The sequence below is a fragment of the Gracilinanus agilis genome, chromosome 2, assembly GCF_016433145.1.
Source record: "Gracilinanus agilis isolate LMUSP501 chromosome 2, AgileGrace, whole genome shotgun sequence".
In the NCBI taxonomy this organism is placed as follows: domain Eukaryota; kingdom Metazoa; phylum Chordata; class Mammalia; order Didelphimorphia; family Didelphidae; genus Gracilinanus; species Gracilinanus agilis.
The window spans coordinates 370,165,596-370,182,024 of record NC_058131.1 but is presented as its reverse complement, the minus strand read 5'-3'; the positions used below and the strand labels follow the sequence as shown (position 1 = coordinate 370,182,024).

The following is a 16,429-nucleotide window of genomic DNA, read 5'->3' as shown; positions in this document are numbered from 1 at the left end:
AGGAAGGAAGGAAGGAAGGAGGAAGGAAGGAAGGAAGGAAGGAAGGAAGGAAGGAAGGAAGGAAGGAAGGAAGGAAGGAAGGAAGGGTCACATTAAAATATTTGACCCCAATTTAGGTCATGCTAAGGTTGAAATGGGAAAGATAGTGAGAAGATAACAGATATGGAGTTACTATTATATAAAGCAAGTATTTTTTTAAAAAACTAGCTACTCCTTGATACTTTCCATGCCAACTAAATGAAGTATCAGCACACTAACATGGTGGGAAATGATGAGTTCTAAGATAAATTGAGGAGCACAAGTCCAATTGGAAATAACTAAGAACTATGTTAAAACACTAAATTATTGCATTAGTTTCTTTCCAGTTCATTAAAGTGGAAAGACACTGGAAGGTAAAACCACCAATAGAATGTTTTTCTTTGCTTTCCTTCTGGTTAGCCAACTCCAAGTTCTCTTCTCTCTCTTTCTTTTTATCCCATTAAAGCAACAACCCTGCCCATAAGTATTACCTAGCTGTAGACCCTGTTTCTGGGTCACTCTATGTGTCAGATACCAACAGTCGGAGGATTTACCGCGTCAAGTCTCTGACAGGAGCCAAGGACCTGGCTGGAAACTCAGAAGTTGTAGCAGGGACTGGCGAACAGTGCTTGCCCTTTGATGAGGCCCGCTGTGGAGATGGGGGAAAGGCTGTGGATGCAACACTGATGAGCCCTCGAGGTAAAAAAAAATTAGAGGAATAAAGAAAAAGGAAGGAGAAGGAAGGAAGGAAAGTCATGTAATATATGAATTTTGTTTCCCTCATCATCTAGATTGAATAAAATTAAGTCTAGTAGTCAAATCACTGATTTTCCTGGTATAATTTAACACTAATAAAAATTGCTTTCTGTATAAGTGGGAGGGTTTTTAAGCCATCTATTTAAAGTAAACTTTCTCCATTTGTGGTACAAATAGAAAGGAAATTTTATTTTGGACTCTTTACTCTTGTTGAGTACAGAAAGTCAAAAAAAATGATTGCATCCTGAGTTTGTGGTGTAGAATATCTGGCCACTAGAGATCCTCTCTACACCAGTGCTTACTTAATAATTGCTAATAGCACCTTATATGTGCCAGGCACTGTGCTAAACATTTTATAATTATTATTATCTCATTTTATCCTCACAACAACCCTGGGAGGTAGGTGTTATTCTTATCCATATTTTTGCAGATGAGAAAACTGAGGCAAGCAAAGGTTAAGTGATTTGCCAAGGGTCACCTAGTATCTGAGGCTAAATTTGAACTCACATCTTTCTGACTCCAAGCTCATCATTCTATTCACTACACTATATAGCTGCCTATGAGATGAGGTGACAATGGTATGGGACTGATTTTGTGAAGGACCCTGAGGCTACTGAGTAAAAAGCACTAAAGAAATTCCAAGTTGAAAACTGGCGATTTGGGTGGGTCACCATTTCTATTATAATTTTGAAGTATTGGTTGGGCAGTCATCTGCCACTACATGCAAAGTACAATGCCCAAGACCTATGGTAGAGAGAAAAAGATACAGAATATACAGTCCCTAGCCACAGGGCACTGACATTATAGTTAAAGAGATCACATGCATACAGAAAAAGACTAACATACAAAGCTCAATATAAATTAGCAACAATAATAGTAGCACCTTAAGGTTTATAAAGCACTTCAAAATATATTAAGTCTATTGACTAACATTGTACAAATGACAATATGTAACAATAATAACTAACATTTATATAGCACTCTAAGATTTACAGATAGCTTCTTCTACAATATCTCCTGTGATTCTTACAACAATCCTCTTAAGCAAGTACTACCTTTATCCCTATTTTACTAGTCAAGAAACTGAGATTGGTGTGGTTTAAATGACTCCGCCACAATCACTCATATACTCAGAATCCTTAGATTTTAACTTGTCTTCCTCCAAATCCAGTATTCTGTTTACTATGCCACCCAGCTGCCTGTGTTACTAGAGTTATATAGAATGAAGGACCAAACTAAGTTAGGTGGGACTAATCAGAGATGTCATCCTGGAGGGAGACAGATTGGACAATTAATGAGAGATTTGTTCCCTTCATGATGACTTAGTTCACTCCATCAGAGTTTTTGGACTATCAGAGAATCATCTGCAGAGCACTATCCTCCACTCCCAGCCTCCCATAGCCAGCCCCATAACTGTTCTATCAGAAAGAGACAGGTATACAAAATCATTCTTGTGCTGCCCAGGTATCGCAGTGGACAAAAATGGACTCATGTACTTCGTGGATGCCACCATGATCCGGAAGGTGGACCAAAATGGAATCATCTCTACACTGTTGGGCTCCAATGATCTGACTGCCGTCCGTCCTCTGAGCTGCGACTCCAGCATGGATGTGGCCCAGGTAGGGCTCCCTCCTCACTTCCACAGCCACACAGCAGAATGCTCTGGGTCTTCATTTCCTGCCTCACCCTTCTTCAGAATCTAGAATAAGGCAAAGAGGGAAGAATTAGCATTACTAGGTGCAAAATGGCAGACAATAAGGAATATGACAGAAAGAAAGAGCCAGTTTTACACTGAGATACAGCTGACATATTCTAACTATTAACAGATTATAGGACAGAAGTTACTATATAATTTCCTTTCCTTCTCCATCATCACTGCAGGTTTGATATAGTAAGTGTGATATGCCAATCATCATTTCTCTTTTTAAATTTGCAACCCAATGTATATACCATTAGTTTGTTCAGTGATAATGAAACATAGAGCTCTAGAATACTACCTTTGACTAAAACATTTTTCTCTTTCCTGAGGCCCAAAGATGAGAGAGAGAGAGAGAGAGAGAGAGAGAGAGAGAGAGAGAGAGAGAGAGAGAGAGAGAGAGAGAGAGAGAACACACACTTTGTGCATCTCCTGTAGGAAAATGTCAGTTGATTAGGGGAGCTATTCCTTAATCCAGTGTTTGATATGACTCTCCCAGGTTCGACTGGAATGGCCAACTGATCTTGCTGTCAATCCTATGGACAACTCCCTCTATGTGCTGGAGAACAATGTCATCCTGCGAATCACTGAGAACCATCAAGTGAGCATCATTGCAGGCCGCCCCATGCACTGTCAAGTCCCAGGCATTGACTACTCACTCAGCAAACTGGCCATTCACTCCGCCCTGGAGTCAGCCAGTGCTATCGCCATCTCCCATACCGGTATCCTCTATATCACTGAGACAGATGAGAAGAAAATCAACCGACTACGTCAAGTGACCACCAATGGGGAGATCTGCCTCTTAGCTGGTGCTGCCTCAGACTGTGATTGCAAAAATGATGTCAACTGCAACTGCTATTCTGGGGATGAAGCCTATGCTACTGATGCCATATTGAATTCACCATCTTCCCTAGCTGTTGCCCCAGATGGCACCATTTATATTGCTGACCTGGGAAATATTCGGATTAGGGCAGTAAGCAAGAATAAGCCTGTCCTCAATGCTTTCAACCAGTATGAGGCAGCATCCCCAGGAGAACAAGAGTTGTATGTCTTCAATGCAGATGGCATTCACCAATATACCCTAAGTCTGGTGACAGGGGAATACTTATTCAACTTCACTTACAATGCTGACAACGATGTCACTGAGCTGGTGGACAACAATGGGAACTCCTTGAAGATCCGGAGGGACAACAATGGCTTGCCTCGCCACCTGCTAATGCCTGACAATCAGATCATCACTCTCACCGTGGGCAGCAATGGTGGCCTGAAAGTTGTGTCCACTCAGAACCTAGAGCTTGGACTCATGACCTATGATGGAAGCACAGGCCTCCTTGCCACCAAGAGTGATGAAACTGGATGGACAACCTTCTATGAGTAAGTGTCTTCAAAATGTTTTATCTTTTCTAAGTAAGAGCTTGTTTCATGGCACTAACATAGTAAATCTTTCATTCCTTCGATTAGCTTAGGAAGTTGGAGTTATTCTGATATCTCTCTTCCTAACATTAGAGTTTCAACTTGCAGCTTCCAGCAATATAGTTTCCACCTCTGACAAGGGTGCTCTACCAAAAAAAAAAAAAAAAAAAAAGTTACTGATTTAGCCAAGTGGGTCTCTTATATGGAGTGAATCTCAACATCACAGTTTTCTCCTAAAATTCCCATTGCAAGCCTTTCCATTCAAAATTCAGGATATTGGACATACACTGCAAACGAGAGATAAAGTGTTGATTAACTTAGCTGATTATGCATGTTTGTGATGGGTACGGAAATTAGAACCTAAAAGGCAAGACCCCAGCGGGGCTCCTGTAATTTGCCAATAGTCCAGAACCACACTTGATTGCACAAGCAGGTAGATAAACTCTGAATTTCCTCTTTAGCAGAAGCAGATCAATACAGATAAAGTGCTAGGTATATTAAAAGATGCGAGAGTCAGTCATATTTCCCCTAACAATTATCTCATACTTAATAGTCTTACTGTTTGTTTTGCCAAAGAGCTGCTTTCCTTAGCTCCTGGAGCTATCCAAGTACATCCTGCAGGTATTAACTAGTTCAGTCCTGGATAACCTGAATTGTCACGGTGTGACTCCCCAACACGTTCTAGAACTGGAGGAAAATGTACAACTTCCTCATGCCCTAGCCGGAACAACGGCACCGTTATGCTTTGTGATGGTGAGTGTTCCCATGAACCGCAAAGGTCTAGGAGAGTTTCCTTCCTTTCTGTAAAAGTGGATGAGATTTTTGCCAAGTTAGAGAGAAAGAGGGAAACAAAGAGGCAAAGGGAGACGTGAGGAAAAGAGCCCCACGTTAGAAACACTCCTTACTGATCCAGCTCCGTTGCCTAGAGGAGAGAGACTTTCTGTACATAGAAAGGCTGGGGATATGAAGAAGGAAGCGGGCGCCATCTGCCGATGGATTCCTGTTTCTCAGGCGTGTGTTTCCCCAGCTCGCATTCACTTGGCAGGTTTACAGGCCCCACTATTCTCTCTGCAAAGCTCAGCATGTCGGCATCATTAGCATCATGGCATCCTTCAGAAAAGTGTGAATCTAAGACACTTTCCATGCCTGTGACTCTGTCACTGAGATGCCTTGTCCTGACACCATTTGTGGATGTCGATTTTAGCCCCTCTTCTAAGCGTCTCTCACCATGCTTTCCTGGAAGCTTTGACCTACAGCCAATGAATTTCACAGAGAATTAGTAGGCCTACCTAATGCAGTTAAAAGCTCCCGAGTTCTGGAGGAGGTTGGCTTGAATTTTTTAACAGTCTGACTCATAGACTATTTTTAAGGAAATGGAGTTTTATTACTTTTCATTACATGTGCAAACATGTATTTTGCTAACAAAGTATGGCCCAAGTTGCTTCCAGAAGGGGGGAACCTCCGAGGGACTTGTTTAACTCATAGATAATAATGCTGTGTAATTAGCACATTAATTGTTTATGGAAAAATGAGTGCTTCTAATGGACTCAGAAAAGGCTTTCTTATAGGAAGTTAGAGCTAGAAATGACCTTGGAGTAGTTCCCAGCATTTTTTTGTGTCATGGAAACCTTTGGCCCAAAAAACCCAACTATATTGAAATAAGTTTTTCCTTAACCCCCCTAAGTTCTGTCTATGAACCCCTTGTCTCTGTACCCCAGATTAAGAGCCCTTAGATCTAATTAAACCCCCTGATAGTACAAGGAAGAAATTAAGACCTAGAGAAATAAAGTGACAACCAAGGTCACATAACTAGTAATTGGCAGGATTCGAAGTTATTTTCACCTATTTTGATTCCAGTTTTGAAGATACTTTTATTCTACTATGCTGTCACATGAAGTCTTTTAAGCAGGTTAAATGTCCTTCATATATCAGGGATGTTCAAGTTTTTTCAGTAATAGAACATATGATCAGAAATCTGTAGGTGTATAGACTACCTGACTTTTTTCTAACTATAATTACTAATTGATCTAAGCCTCCTGGCATAATACCTGCAGGCATGTACCAGTGGCCAGGGAAATGGTCCTTTTCCTTTGCCTACCAATACATATATACTAGCTAATTAGGCAAAAACAATTTTTGGTTAGAAATCTCAGGTGGCCTATGCTATAGAATCACATTTTAAGTCCCCAGGTCCTATATAATGATTTGTACTATCAATACTTAACTAATTTTTTTCATAACTAGTCCAAGTCCTGAACAATCCAAACTCACATTTCTCTATGCCTTCCAAAGACCTACATTGGTTTTCATATAGATGGTTGCAAAAATGACAATTCAAATTAACTATATTTTATTCCCACACTTGGCAGGACAAAGTCCATTTTCCTCCTACTTGGGAGATAGAGTGATATGTAGTAGAATGAACCTTGATGAGACTGTCAGAAAACCTGATCTTGGCTTTGCTCTTAAAACACACACATACACACACACACACACACACACACACACACACACACACACACCTTATTTCTTATAAGTATTGATTCTAATGCAGAAGAGCTGAAATGGCTAGGTAATCAGGGTTAAATGACTTGCCTAGGGTCACACAGCTAGGAAGTGTCTAATGCTGTGATAAGCAACCTTTTTGAGCTTGGTGTATCAAAATTCACCAAAAAAACAAGCATAACTGGAGCAGTGTGTCACTTCGAGAAAAAATCCATAATTTCACGATATTTTTAGTTTAAATAACAAAAATGAATAATTGTAATATATAACTGTATTTAATAAGCCAAAATAGGTAAATTAATTTAGGTAGAATTGTCATCTATAGTGCAGAGTGTCTACACTACACTACAGCAAATGTTTCATCCTTGGCATGCGGCCCCGTATTTCTCTGTATGCGGCCGCATGTGGCCGCAAGTCATCAAAAATGGCTACCTGTGTCAGTACTAACATGCGTGTCAAAGGTTTGCCATCTAATGCCAATCTAATGCCTGATTAGAAACCCAGGACCTCCTGTCTCCAGGCTTGGCTCTCTATCCAATGAACTACTCACCTGCCCTTGGCTTTGCTCTTCACTGACTATATATCCTTGGGCAAATAACTTTTCTGGATCAATATTTTCTCATGTTTAAAGTGAGGTGTTCCCTAGCTGTGTCATCTTGGGTAAGTCACTTAACCCCCATTGCCTAGTCTTTACCACTCTTCTGCCTTGGAACCAATATGCAGTACTGATTCTAAGAAAGAAGGTAAGGATTTAAAATATAAAAATTACAAAATAGCATGAGGTATTTGAATTTTTATCCACTGCTACTAGGTGTTATCCCTTCCAATTAAAATGTGAACTCTTTGGAAGCAGAGGCTGGCTTGGTTTTTTTCTTAATTATGGCCCCAGTGTTTGACACAGTGCTTGGCACACAGCAAATACTTGATAAATTCTTTTCTATTCCATTCTGCAACCAGATCTGTGTCTTATTTAGGCAGTTAAGAGTAATGTGGATTGGAACCGATGCAGAAGGAAATAAGCAGAATCAGAAAAACCTTGGTAATGGTAATATTGTGGAATGATCAAATGTGAGAGACTTAGCTACTATTTGCAATATAATGATCCAGAACAATTCTGAGGGACTTAGGATAAAGAATGCCCTCCACCTCCAGAGAAAGAACTGATGGAGTAGGAATGCAGATGAAAGCATAAAATTTTTCACTTGTTTATTCGGGTGAATGTTTTGGGGTTTGGGTTTTATAAGATCATTCACTTACAAAAATGAACAATATGGAAATATGTTTTGTGTGATAATACATATAATAACCCAAATGAACTGCTTTCCAGCTCTAGGAGGGGAGAGGGAAGGAGAGAGGGAGATCATATAACTTTGGAAAACTCATGTGGAAATTTGTTATTACATGTAAATGGTGAAAATAAAAAATATGACTAGATAAAGGAATTTCACAATTCATGAACATAAAAAAAATAATAATATGGACTGGAGAGGAGGAAAATTGTGAGCTGGAACATCAATTAAAAGGCTGTAACCAGAATAGAAATGATAAGGGTCCAAACTGGATGATCAGGCTGGTAGCTGTGTGAATGGGAAGAAAGAGGACAGTAATACAAAATATTAGGGAGGTAGATACTACAAAATGAGAGAATTAATCAGATGTGGGAGGTGAGGAAGAGGGAAGAGTCAAGAATGACTGTAAGGTTCTGGTCTTGGGCAACTTGGGAAGAAAGGGGGGAAACAGTCTTTCAATAAATACCTACTATTTGCCAGGCACTGTGAAAAAGTTCTTTTCAAATATTATCTCATTTAATAATAATAGCTGACATTTATATAGCACTTTACATGTATTACCTCATTTCTGGGAGGTGGGTGCTATTATTATTTCCATTTTACAGATAAGAAAACTGAGGCAGAGGCTATGTGACTTGCCCAGGGTTATACAGCTATTATAAATTTGAGGCAAGATTTTAACTCACTTATTTTAACTCTCTATCCAATGAACTACCCACCTGCCCTTGGCTTTGCTCTGGGTCCAGTGTTATATCTGTTAGGCACCTCACTGCCCCAATTGGATAATAGTGGTACCCTCAACAAAAATAGAGATGTTTGGAGGAGGTATGGGCTTCATCAATCAATCAACAAGCATTTTTAAAGTGCTATCTATCTACCAAGCACTGTTACATTCAAGGACTACAGATACAAATATAATAGTCTCTGCCTTCAAGAAGTTTACATTCTACTGGGAAGAAATTTTGGACATATTGAATTTGAGGTGTAAGTGAAACAGATGCTCACCAGACATCATAAGACTGGAGCTGAAGGAGAGAGACTAGGAGACAGCTATATCACTTTAGGATTTTCCTATGTAAAGTTGAAACTGGTATCCTTGGATGTTGATGAGCTCACCAAGGACAAGAACTTAGAGAGAAAGGAGCCCAGGGCAGAGGGCAGGAGAAAAGAAATTGGGTAATAATATTACAAAGGATTCAGTTTGTGCTGCCAAAATGCTGAGGAAGAAGGGACAGGAATAAGACGAGAGTCTGTCTTCTCAGCAAATGGTAAGCATTACTTTTTTTTAAAAAGGCAAACCAGGTTAGGTGACTTTCCCAGGGTCACATAGCTAATAAGTGTCTGAAGCTGGATTTGAACTCGGGAAGCTGAGTCTTCCTGACTCCAGACCCAACACTCTATATTCTGTACCACCTAGCTGCCCCAGTAGGCATTGATTTTTAGATAGCCTGCCACCAATAGCAACATACCCTAGGTAAGAAAAGGTCACTTGTGACTATGAAGGACATAAGACAAAGCCTGTACCCAAACACTGTGGAAGAGTGGAATGCTTGGTCTCTCTCATTTGGTGGCATGATTCCATTTCATAGTCCTATATATTCCTAAATGTATAGGCATATGTATAATATACACATATATACATATATTTACTTATATATTCTGTGTGTATATATATATAATATTGAGAATTCTTAGCCTGCTTTACAAAAAAACTGTACTGAGAGCTTCAAATAGTTGAAGCTGTTTCATTGACCTTCCCTTTCCCCTTAGGACCATCTCCCTTGATTCTGCTGTCAATCTCTGGGACACAGCAGGAATTGAGCATCTATCTCCAAATCTCCATTTCACAATAAAATTGCATAGTATAAAGAGGGATTTTGAGTCAAAGAGGTTGTTTTTGAATCCCAGCTCTGCCATTTTATATGTAATCCTGGCCAAGTCACTGTAGATTGTTAGCCTAGACTTTACTCATCTAAAAATAGAGAAAGTCTGACTAGTGACTCCTAAGGTTCCTTCCTGCTCTAAATCTCTGATCCCATGATCAGTGAGAGCAGGGATTGTACTTCTTCTCTCTTTTGCACCTTGCACATACTTATTCAATCTTTTTTTAATCGTTTCCAACACTTTGTGAACCCATTTGGGGTTTTCTTGGCAAAGATACTGGAGATGTTTGCCATTTCCTTCTGCAGCTCATTTTACAGATGAAGAAATGGAGGCAAACAGGGGTAAGTGACTTGCCCAGGCTCACACAGCTAGTAAGTGCCTGAAGCCAAATTTGAACTCATGAAGAGGAGTCCTGATTCCAAGCCCAATACTCAATCTATTGTGCCACCTAGCTGCCCTATTGAACATTTGTAGGTGCTTCATAAATATTCATTTGAATTGAGTATTTGCCAGAGTTTCCAGAAACATAGCTGCCATTCAGGCAGCTTCTGAATTTCTGAAGGGGTCCACAAAGAGAGAACCTTCTCTAGCATAGACTCAAGGCATATAGTTGTTAGGATAAAGCAGAATAGGCTAATTAGAAAGATCAGAGTTCACATGCCATCTCAGATGTTTATCAGCTCAGTGTGACCTTGGGCAAGCCACTTAACTTGTCTCCGACTCAGTTTCCTCCGCTGTAAAATTGGGACAACAATAGCACCTACCTCAAGGAGTTATTGTGAGGATGGGATAAGATAATATTTGGAAAGCACTTTACAAATTTCAAGCACAACATGAATTATCAACTATTTGAGCAGCCAATGGAAAGCATAAAAATCCTTTCTCAAATTTTTGCTTCAGACCCCAACTAATGTCCTCATCTCCTTCTACATTGTTATTTGGGGCAGTTAAAAAAAATTAAAAGCTAACTATTTCATTGGCATGTGTTGCTTTCCTCAGTACTGACCACTGAAGTCTGTGGAGGGTGGGGAAGAACAGTGAATTGACCTGGCTGCAAATCAGCCTCCTAGCCTCCCTAATATCCAACATCCCTACAAAGTAGAGCAGCATATGGCCCCCTGGAGACTCCAGCCTGGATGACTGAAAACGTACAAGCTAAGAAGATTCTTTATTCCTCAATGCTGTACCCTGAGCTTTCAAGCCTAAGTAGAGTTCCCTCCATTGATGTGAAAGGTTGAGGTTGGGGCAGGGGGAGAGGAGGGAGGACTAGAAAAAGTAAAAAGACATACTTGAGATTGCATTGTCACTAGATCTAGCAGTTCTTTTCTCCAACCAGGGCCTTCCGAGGAAATTTAAGACCTGGGGTCAATGAAGCTCCCTTCTCCCATCTCTCTTGTTCACCTCCTTCTACCTCAGCCCCTCTCCTAGCTGCCTCCTCCCCAGTGCACCCACATACAGGTGAAATGTTCAAAGGTGAACATCAAGGGCAGCCACCAAAGAGGAAAAAAATATCACAAAGCATGTATCTTGAGGGGAGTGTGTAGAAGAAAGGATGAGTAGTCCTATAGTGATAGAGGAAGGAAAGTATGCATTGAGATATATAGATATTTATGAAATATGGGTCCTTATCTTTTTTTCTTTTCATTTTTGTAAAGCACTGCCTGAGAGAGCTACCTCCACAGACTACATTTCCACGTTATTTCTCAATATACTCCTGGTCACAGGAGGCTCCCCAAAGCACAGGCCCTAGGGCAGTCATCCTGATACCCTGAATTCCAGGGACATGTCTGAGCATCCTAATCTATTTCAAACTGTCATCCTTGAACGGACTTTTGCAGCCAAAAGCCTTGTCCTTGCCCCAAATTTAATCTAGTTCTATAATAATTCATTAATTTAGCATATATGTATAAAACACCTATCAGGCATTAATGTGCAGAACCTCAGCTGTTTTGAATTCCAGCTCTGCCGTTTTATATTTAATCTTGAGCAAGTCACCCTCGGCTTTACTCATCTAAAAAATGAGGGAGTTAGCTTATAAGATTTCCAGTTCTAAACCTCTGATTTCATGATTAGTAGGGCAGGAACTGTACCTCTTCTCTCTTTTGCGCTACCCACTGCACCTTGCACATAGCTCTCAAACTAGAAGAAATATCAAATCATTTACTCTAATGTGTCCACTTTATAGATGAGGAAATTGAGTCTCAACACATGACTTAAGAAAGATTATAGAGTCAATGGCAGAACTATGACGCAGAAACCATATTTAGCACATTTATTATACACATATGCTAAAGGAATATGAAAGCTTTAAAAGACACAGTTCCCACTCTCTGGGAATTTATAAATTAGTGGTGGAAAGGAGACATATGGGTGAAGCAAGTTCAGAATAATTACAAGACAAGGTTATAAGCAAGTGTGTGATAGGACAGTACAGGCTTTCCATAAATGCCAAGGTCAGACAAAGTAAGGCAGTACACGGTAGATAAGGGCCATTCTAATAACACCAGCCCAGAAGCCTGTGGCTAGCTCTCCCTTCACAAGCCAGCTAGAGGCTTCCTCAGAGATTGATAGACTGGTGCTCTCTCTTATGAATCTTATGAACCACAGTTTTCTTGACCCATAAAGCAATTGTTCTTTGATGCTTGTAGTAAGAACAGGCAAGTTTAGGGATCTGAACTAGAAGCAATTTAGATCTCAAGAATTATCTTCAAAGGCTTGGTCCGAGTCCTGCTCTTCTCTGCATCTCTACTCTCTCTCTCTCAATCCCCAGTTATTAACACTCCATTGGCTCTGCTTGTAAAATGCTGGAAGGACAGATGCCTTCAGCCCCTGGTGACTTCTTTCAATGAATATGGCTTTTCTTTTGTCTGTCAGCTATGACCACGAAGGCCGCCTGACGAACGTGACACGTCCAACTGGAGTCGTGACCAGCTTACACAGGGAAATGGAGAAGTCAATCACCATAGATATTGAGAACTCCAACCGTGATGATGACGTCACCGTCATCACCAACCTGTCCTCTGTGGAAGCCTCCTACACTGTGGTTCAAGGTAGGAGCCCCTTAGGTCTCTCAGCCCTTACCCCTCAGCCTCCCTAGAAAGACCCAAATATTTAAGGAGACCACAAGAGTGAAGGACATAGAAGTACCAGAGACCTAGAATATCCTGCCTGGTCTTTTGTTCCCTGAATGACAACAGAGCACATGTTGAGTCTTTGTCTACTAAATGCCAACCACCTAAATGAGACAAAAAAATTCATTCCACTATCTAAATATTCTAATCTAGACATATTATGCAAAACATCTGAAATTTGGGAAATATACACATAATAAGCTGAAAACTTTTGCTTTCACCTGTACCCCTCCCCTATCTACTCCCCATCACCACCACCCACTACTGTGTCCCAAAATAGGGATAGCAGATTTTTAAAAAAGGAAGGAGATAGAGCTTATTTTTCTTTTAGGCCCCCTAACTAATTTCTTTCAGGGCTCTTCGGATGTCTTTTTGTGGGTGATTATTTACTGGCTTGATTGCCTTGGGATCTGAGACCTATAGTAATCTCCCACCACAGACCAAGCCTATTAATTGTCCACAGACCATATTGTGGTTATTGTTGTTGTTAGACACGGCATACGACAAGTGCAGGGGCTACAGAGAAAAGGAATTGCGCAGATTAATTTTTCTTTTAATTAAGAGATAATGTCAGTGGGCTAGCACGTTGTCAGAGGATAAAAGTGTCCTCCCGATAGATAAATGGTGACATTTATAGACTATTATCCCACGACATATCCTGTTCCAATGACTTTATTTCTGCTCCGCCAAATGATTAATGATGTAGATTCTGTCCTTCTGCGTGACGACTATAGATGCAGGAGTGACAGCTGCGTGCTACCGGGGGCCTAGAAAACTGACTTCTCATTGGCTGACCTAGCTGGGTTCTTTTTCTTGGATAATCAGGGAGCAACTTATCCGTAAAAGAAGTTTCTGACCTGACTTTTATTCTTGTAACTTATCGATCAAGAAAAAGGTCAGAAACCTGATTGGCCAGTACACATTCCATTCAGGAAATTTAATCAGGCCTTGCCAACCCACACTGATACCTATCCTCTTTTTCAATCTTCTTGGTTCAGAATTCAAGGTTCCTTCCATAGAATAGTCACTGAAAGGAGAGGCTGAAGGGGAAGTCTGAGAGGAGGGCTTGCTTTCTGTCATCTTTCAGAAAAAAATTCTAGTTAATTCCCGAGGACTCACTACCTGGAATGTATCTGCCCTGTGGTCTACCTAACAACTTTCCAGATAAAGAGCACAAGAGAGGGTAATGAAGGGATGAAGGGAAAGTAGTTTCCCTCTATTTTTCCCCTTTAGCTAGAAAATATTTTTTTAAAAATTAGAAGTCTGATTGACATAAATTGTGTGGGTAAAAGACATCATTACATATTTAAATTTTCTATTAATAGCTTTCAACAACTAAAAAGAAAACATCATGGCATAATTATTTTGGGAGCACCACATATTAATAGTGTTGTTCTTTACACAGATCAGTAGCATCTCTTCTGTTCACCTTAACATTGTATGAGTGCTAATTGCAGGCAGTCTTCATCTGACAGCTGCAAAGTACCATGGAAACCTATAAAAATAGGGGATTTGTTCTCCTTATGACTAATAGAGTGGATAATTTATCTCTTCATTCCCTTCATTCCCAATTGCATTTTTTCCAGATCAAGTTCGGAACAGTTACCAGCTCTGCAACAATGGCACCCTGAGGGTTATGTATGCCAATGGGATGGCAGTCAGCTTCCATAGTGAGCCCCATGTCCTGGCAGGCACCATCACACCCACCATTGGGCGTTGCAACATTTCGCTGCCTATGGAGAATGGCTTAAACTCCATTGAATGGCGCCTGAGAAAAGAACAGATTAAAGGCAAAGTTACTGTCTTTGGAAGGAAACTTCGGGTAAGTGGTTTTTAACCATAACATTGCACCACGGAGTCCACGATCTCTGCATTTCTTGGAGAGGATAGGAACAGACTTGTGCTATAGCCATCTAGGGGAATATCCTAGATATCATGATACTGTGCAGAGCTCTACAAACTCAAGCCTCTAGTGGCCTCAGACCACATAGCTTTATGAGAGGCAGTGTGGTATAGTGGATAGCCTGGAGGCTAAAACACAGGAAAGATCTGAGTTCAAATTCGATCTCATTGGGGCCATGGGTGAATCAGAGCTCCTGTAGATTTCGGTTTGCTCATCAATAAATGAGCAGCATAATGCCTGTCAAGCCCACTTTCCTGGGCTGTTATAAGGCTCAAAAGGGATCATGACTATAAAGAGTTTTGCAAACTTAAAAATGCTTTTTAAATACAATATTATCGTTATAGGGATCCCATCCTTGAAAGAAAGTTCTCAGCTATAAAAGTGTCATTTCTCTCCTTGAGGAAGGAAGCATGGGATGTGGAGACTCCTAGTTTGGGGCTACTTCTGGCTTATTGGGGTAACACATCAGTGCTAGAGCTCCAAATTCCAAGCCTCTTTTCATATTTAACATCTTATCTTTTCACCCCAAGTCCCAAACTCCACTCTGGCCAATCCCAGGTGGGATTCCAGTATTTTGCCAACCTAGAATTCCCCAGATTGGAGCTCTGCCTTCTAGATCACTTGAATACATTTCTGTCTAATTCAATTCAATATACTTTTATTACATACCTACCGTGTACAAGGTGTTACGGTAAGCACTGGGGATACAAAGACAAAAGAAGTTCTTGCCCTCAACAAGCTTACTTTCTACAAAGAGAAAGGTTTATAGACAAGAAATTACATGGCATAAACCAGGTAATACAAAGTTATCTGGGCATGGGGGAGGGAAAGCACTAACCACCAAGATGATTAGGAAAGATTTCCTGTAAGAGTTGACCTTTGAGCTGAGTCTCGAATGGAACCCCTGATTGTAAAAGACTGAAGTGAGAAAGGGAGAATTTTCTAGGCATGGGGGAATACAGAGTTGCAGAGGCAGAGATGAAATGTCATGGATGGGGAGCAAAAAGTAGGCCAATTTGGCCAGCCCGTGGAGCTCATGCCTGAACAAAATGTCAGTAAGTTAGGTTATCTTCTTCACTGCCTTGGATTCTGATCAGTCCTCTAGGGCAAAAAGGGACTATGCAACTAGCAGCTGCTTTTGGGGTGGGGGCAACCCATAGCTGATCTTATCTAGGTGCTTTGAGATCCTTAAAAGTAACAGCATTACAGCAATGCCACAAAAATGGATTGTCTCTCTTGGCATTTTATTTGGAATAACATTTCCTTGGCAATCGTGACCACAAGAGAAGCCAGGCAGTTCTATATTAAGATTCTCCTTTTGTCTGGTGGATGTCTAATTCTTAACATTAGGTTATCAGCAGACTCCCATGTTTTCCTTCTTCCATCAGTATCTGCAGAGTTGCAAGCTGCCCTATCTTACGAAAGACAAAAATGGAATGAGATTAGCAGCTAAATCCTTAATGACTGGATTTCGGGGCTGTGTAATTGATTTTTGATACGCTGCACTGTAGAAGTTGATTATAAGTAGTAATCGCTTCTTTTCTCTGATAAATCAGCTATGCATTTTGACTGAGTTTTCAAAATAAAGATAAATGTGGCCCTAAAATAAAATGGCTATAATCCCAATTCTGAATATTAAAAACTTAATAGTGGTACTTGTGGTAATTAGCTGAAGTTAGACGCACAAGTCTTATAACTGAATTCCTGCCAGGGTTAGATTTGCTGGCATCATGTTTATGCAAATCAAAACACAGCTTTATCTATCAACACCTCAACATTTAATTGTCTGGTGTTAGTTCCTGTAACAATAATCACATATCCATTTAGCTCTCTT

General features: G+C 40.4%; 1 protein-coding gene across 6 annotated transcripts in view; it reads left to right on the top strand.

The window, feature by feature from the left end:
- TENM2 (teneurin transmembrane protein 2) overlaps positions 1-16,429 on the top strand; it is a 1,052,113-nt gene that overhangs the window by 1,018,543 nt on the left and 17,141 nt on the right. For all 6 annotated transcript variants that reach the window (XM_044661706.1, XM_044661705.1, XM_044661704.1 and 3 more), the window contains 5 exons: positions 485-717; positions 2,239-2,393; positions 2,970-3,844; positions 12,436-12,611; positions 14,279-14,514. In XM_044661706.1, the coding sequence (XP_044517641.1) occupies positions 485-717; positions 2,239-2,393; positions 2,970-3,844; positions 12,436-12,611; positions 14,279-14,514 (1,675 nt within the window). The remainder of the gene's footprint in view (positions 1-484; positions 718-2,238; positions 2,394-2,969; positions 3,845-12,435; positions 12,612-14,278; positions 14,515-16,429) is intronic.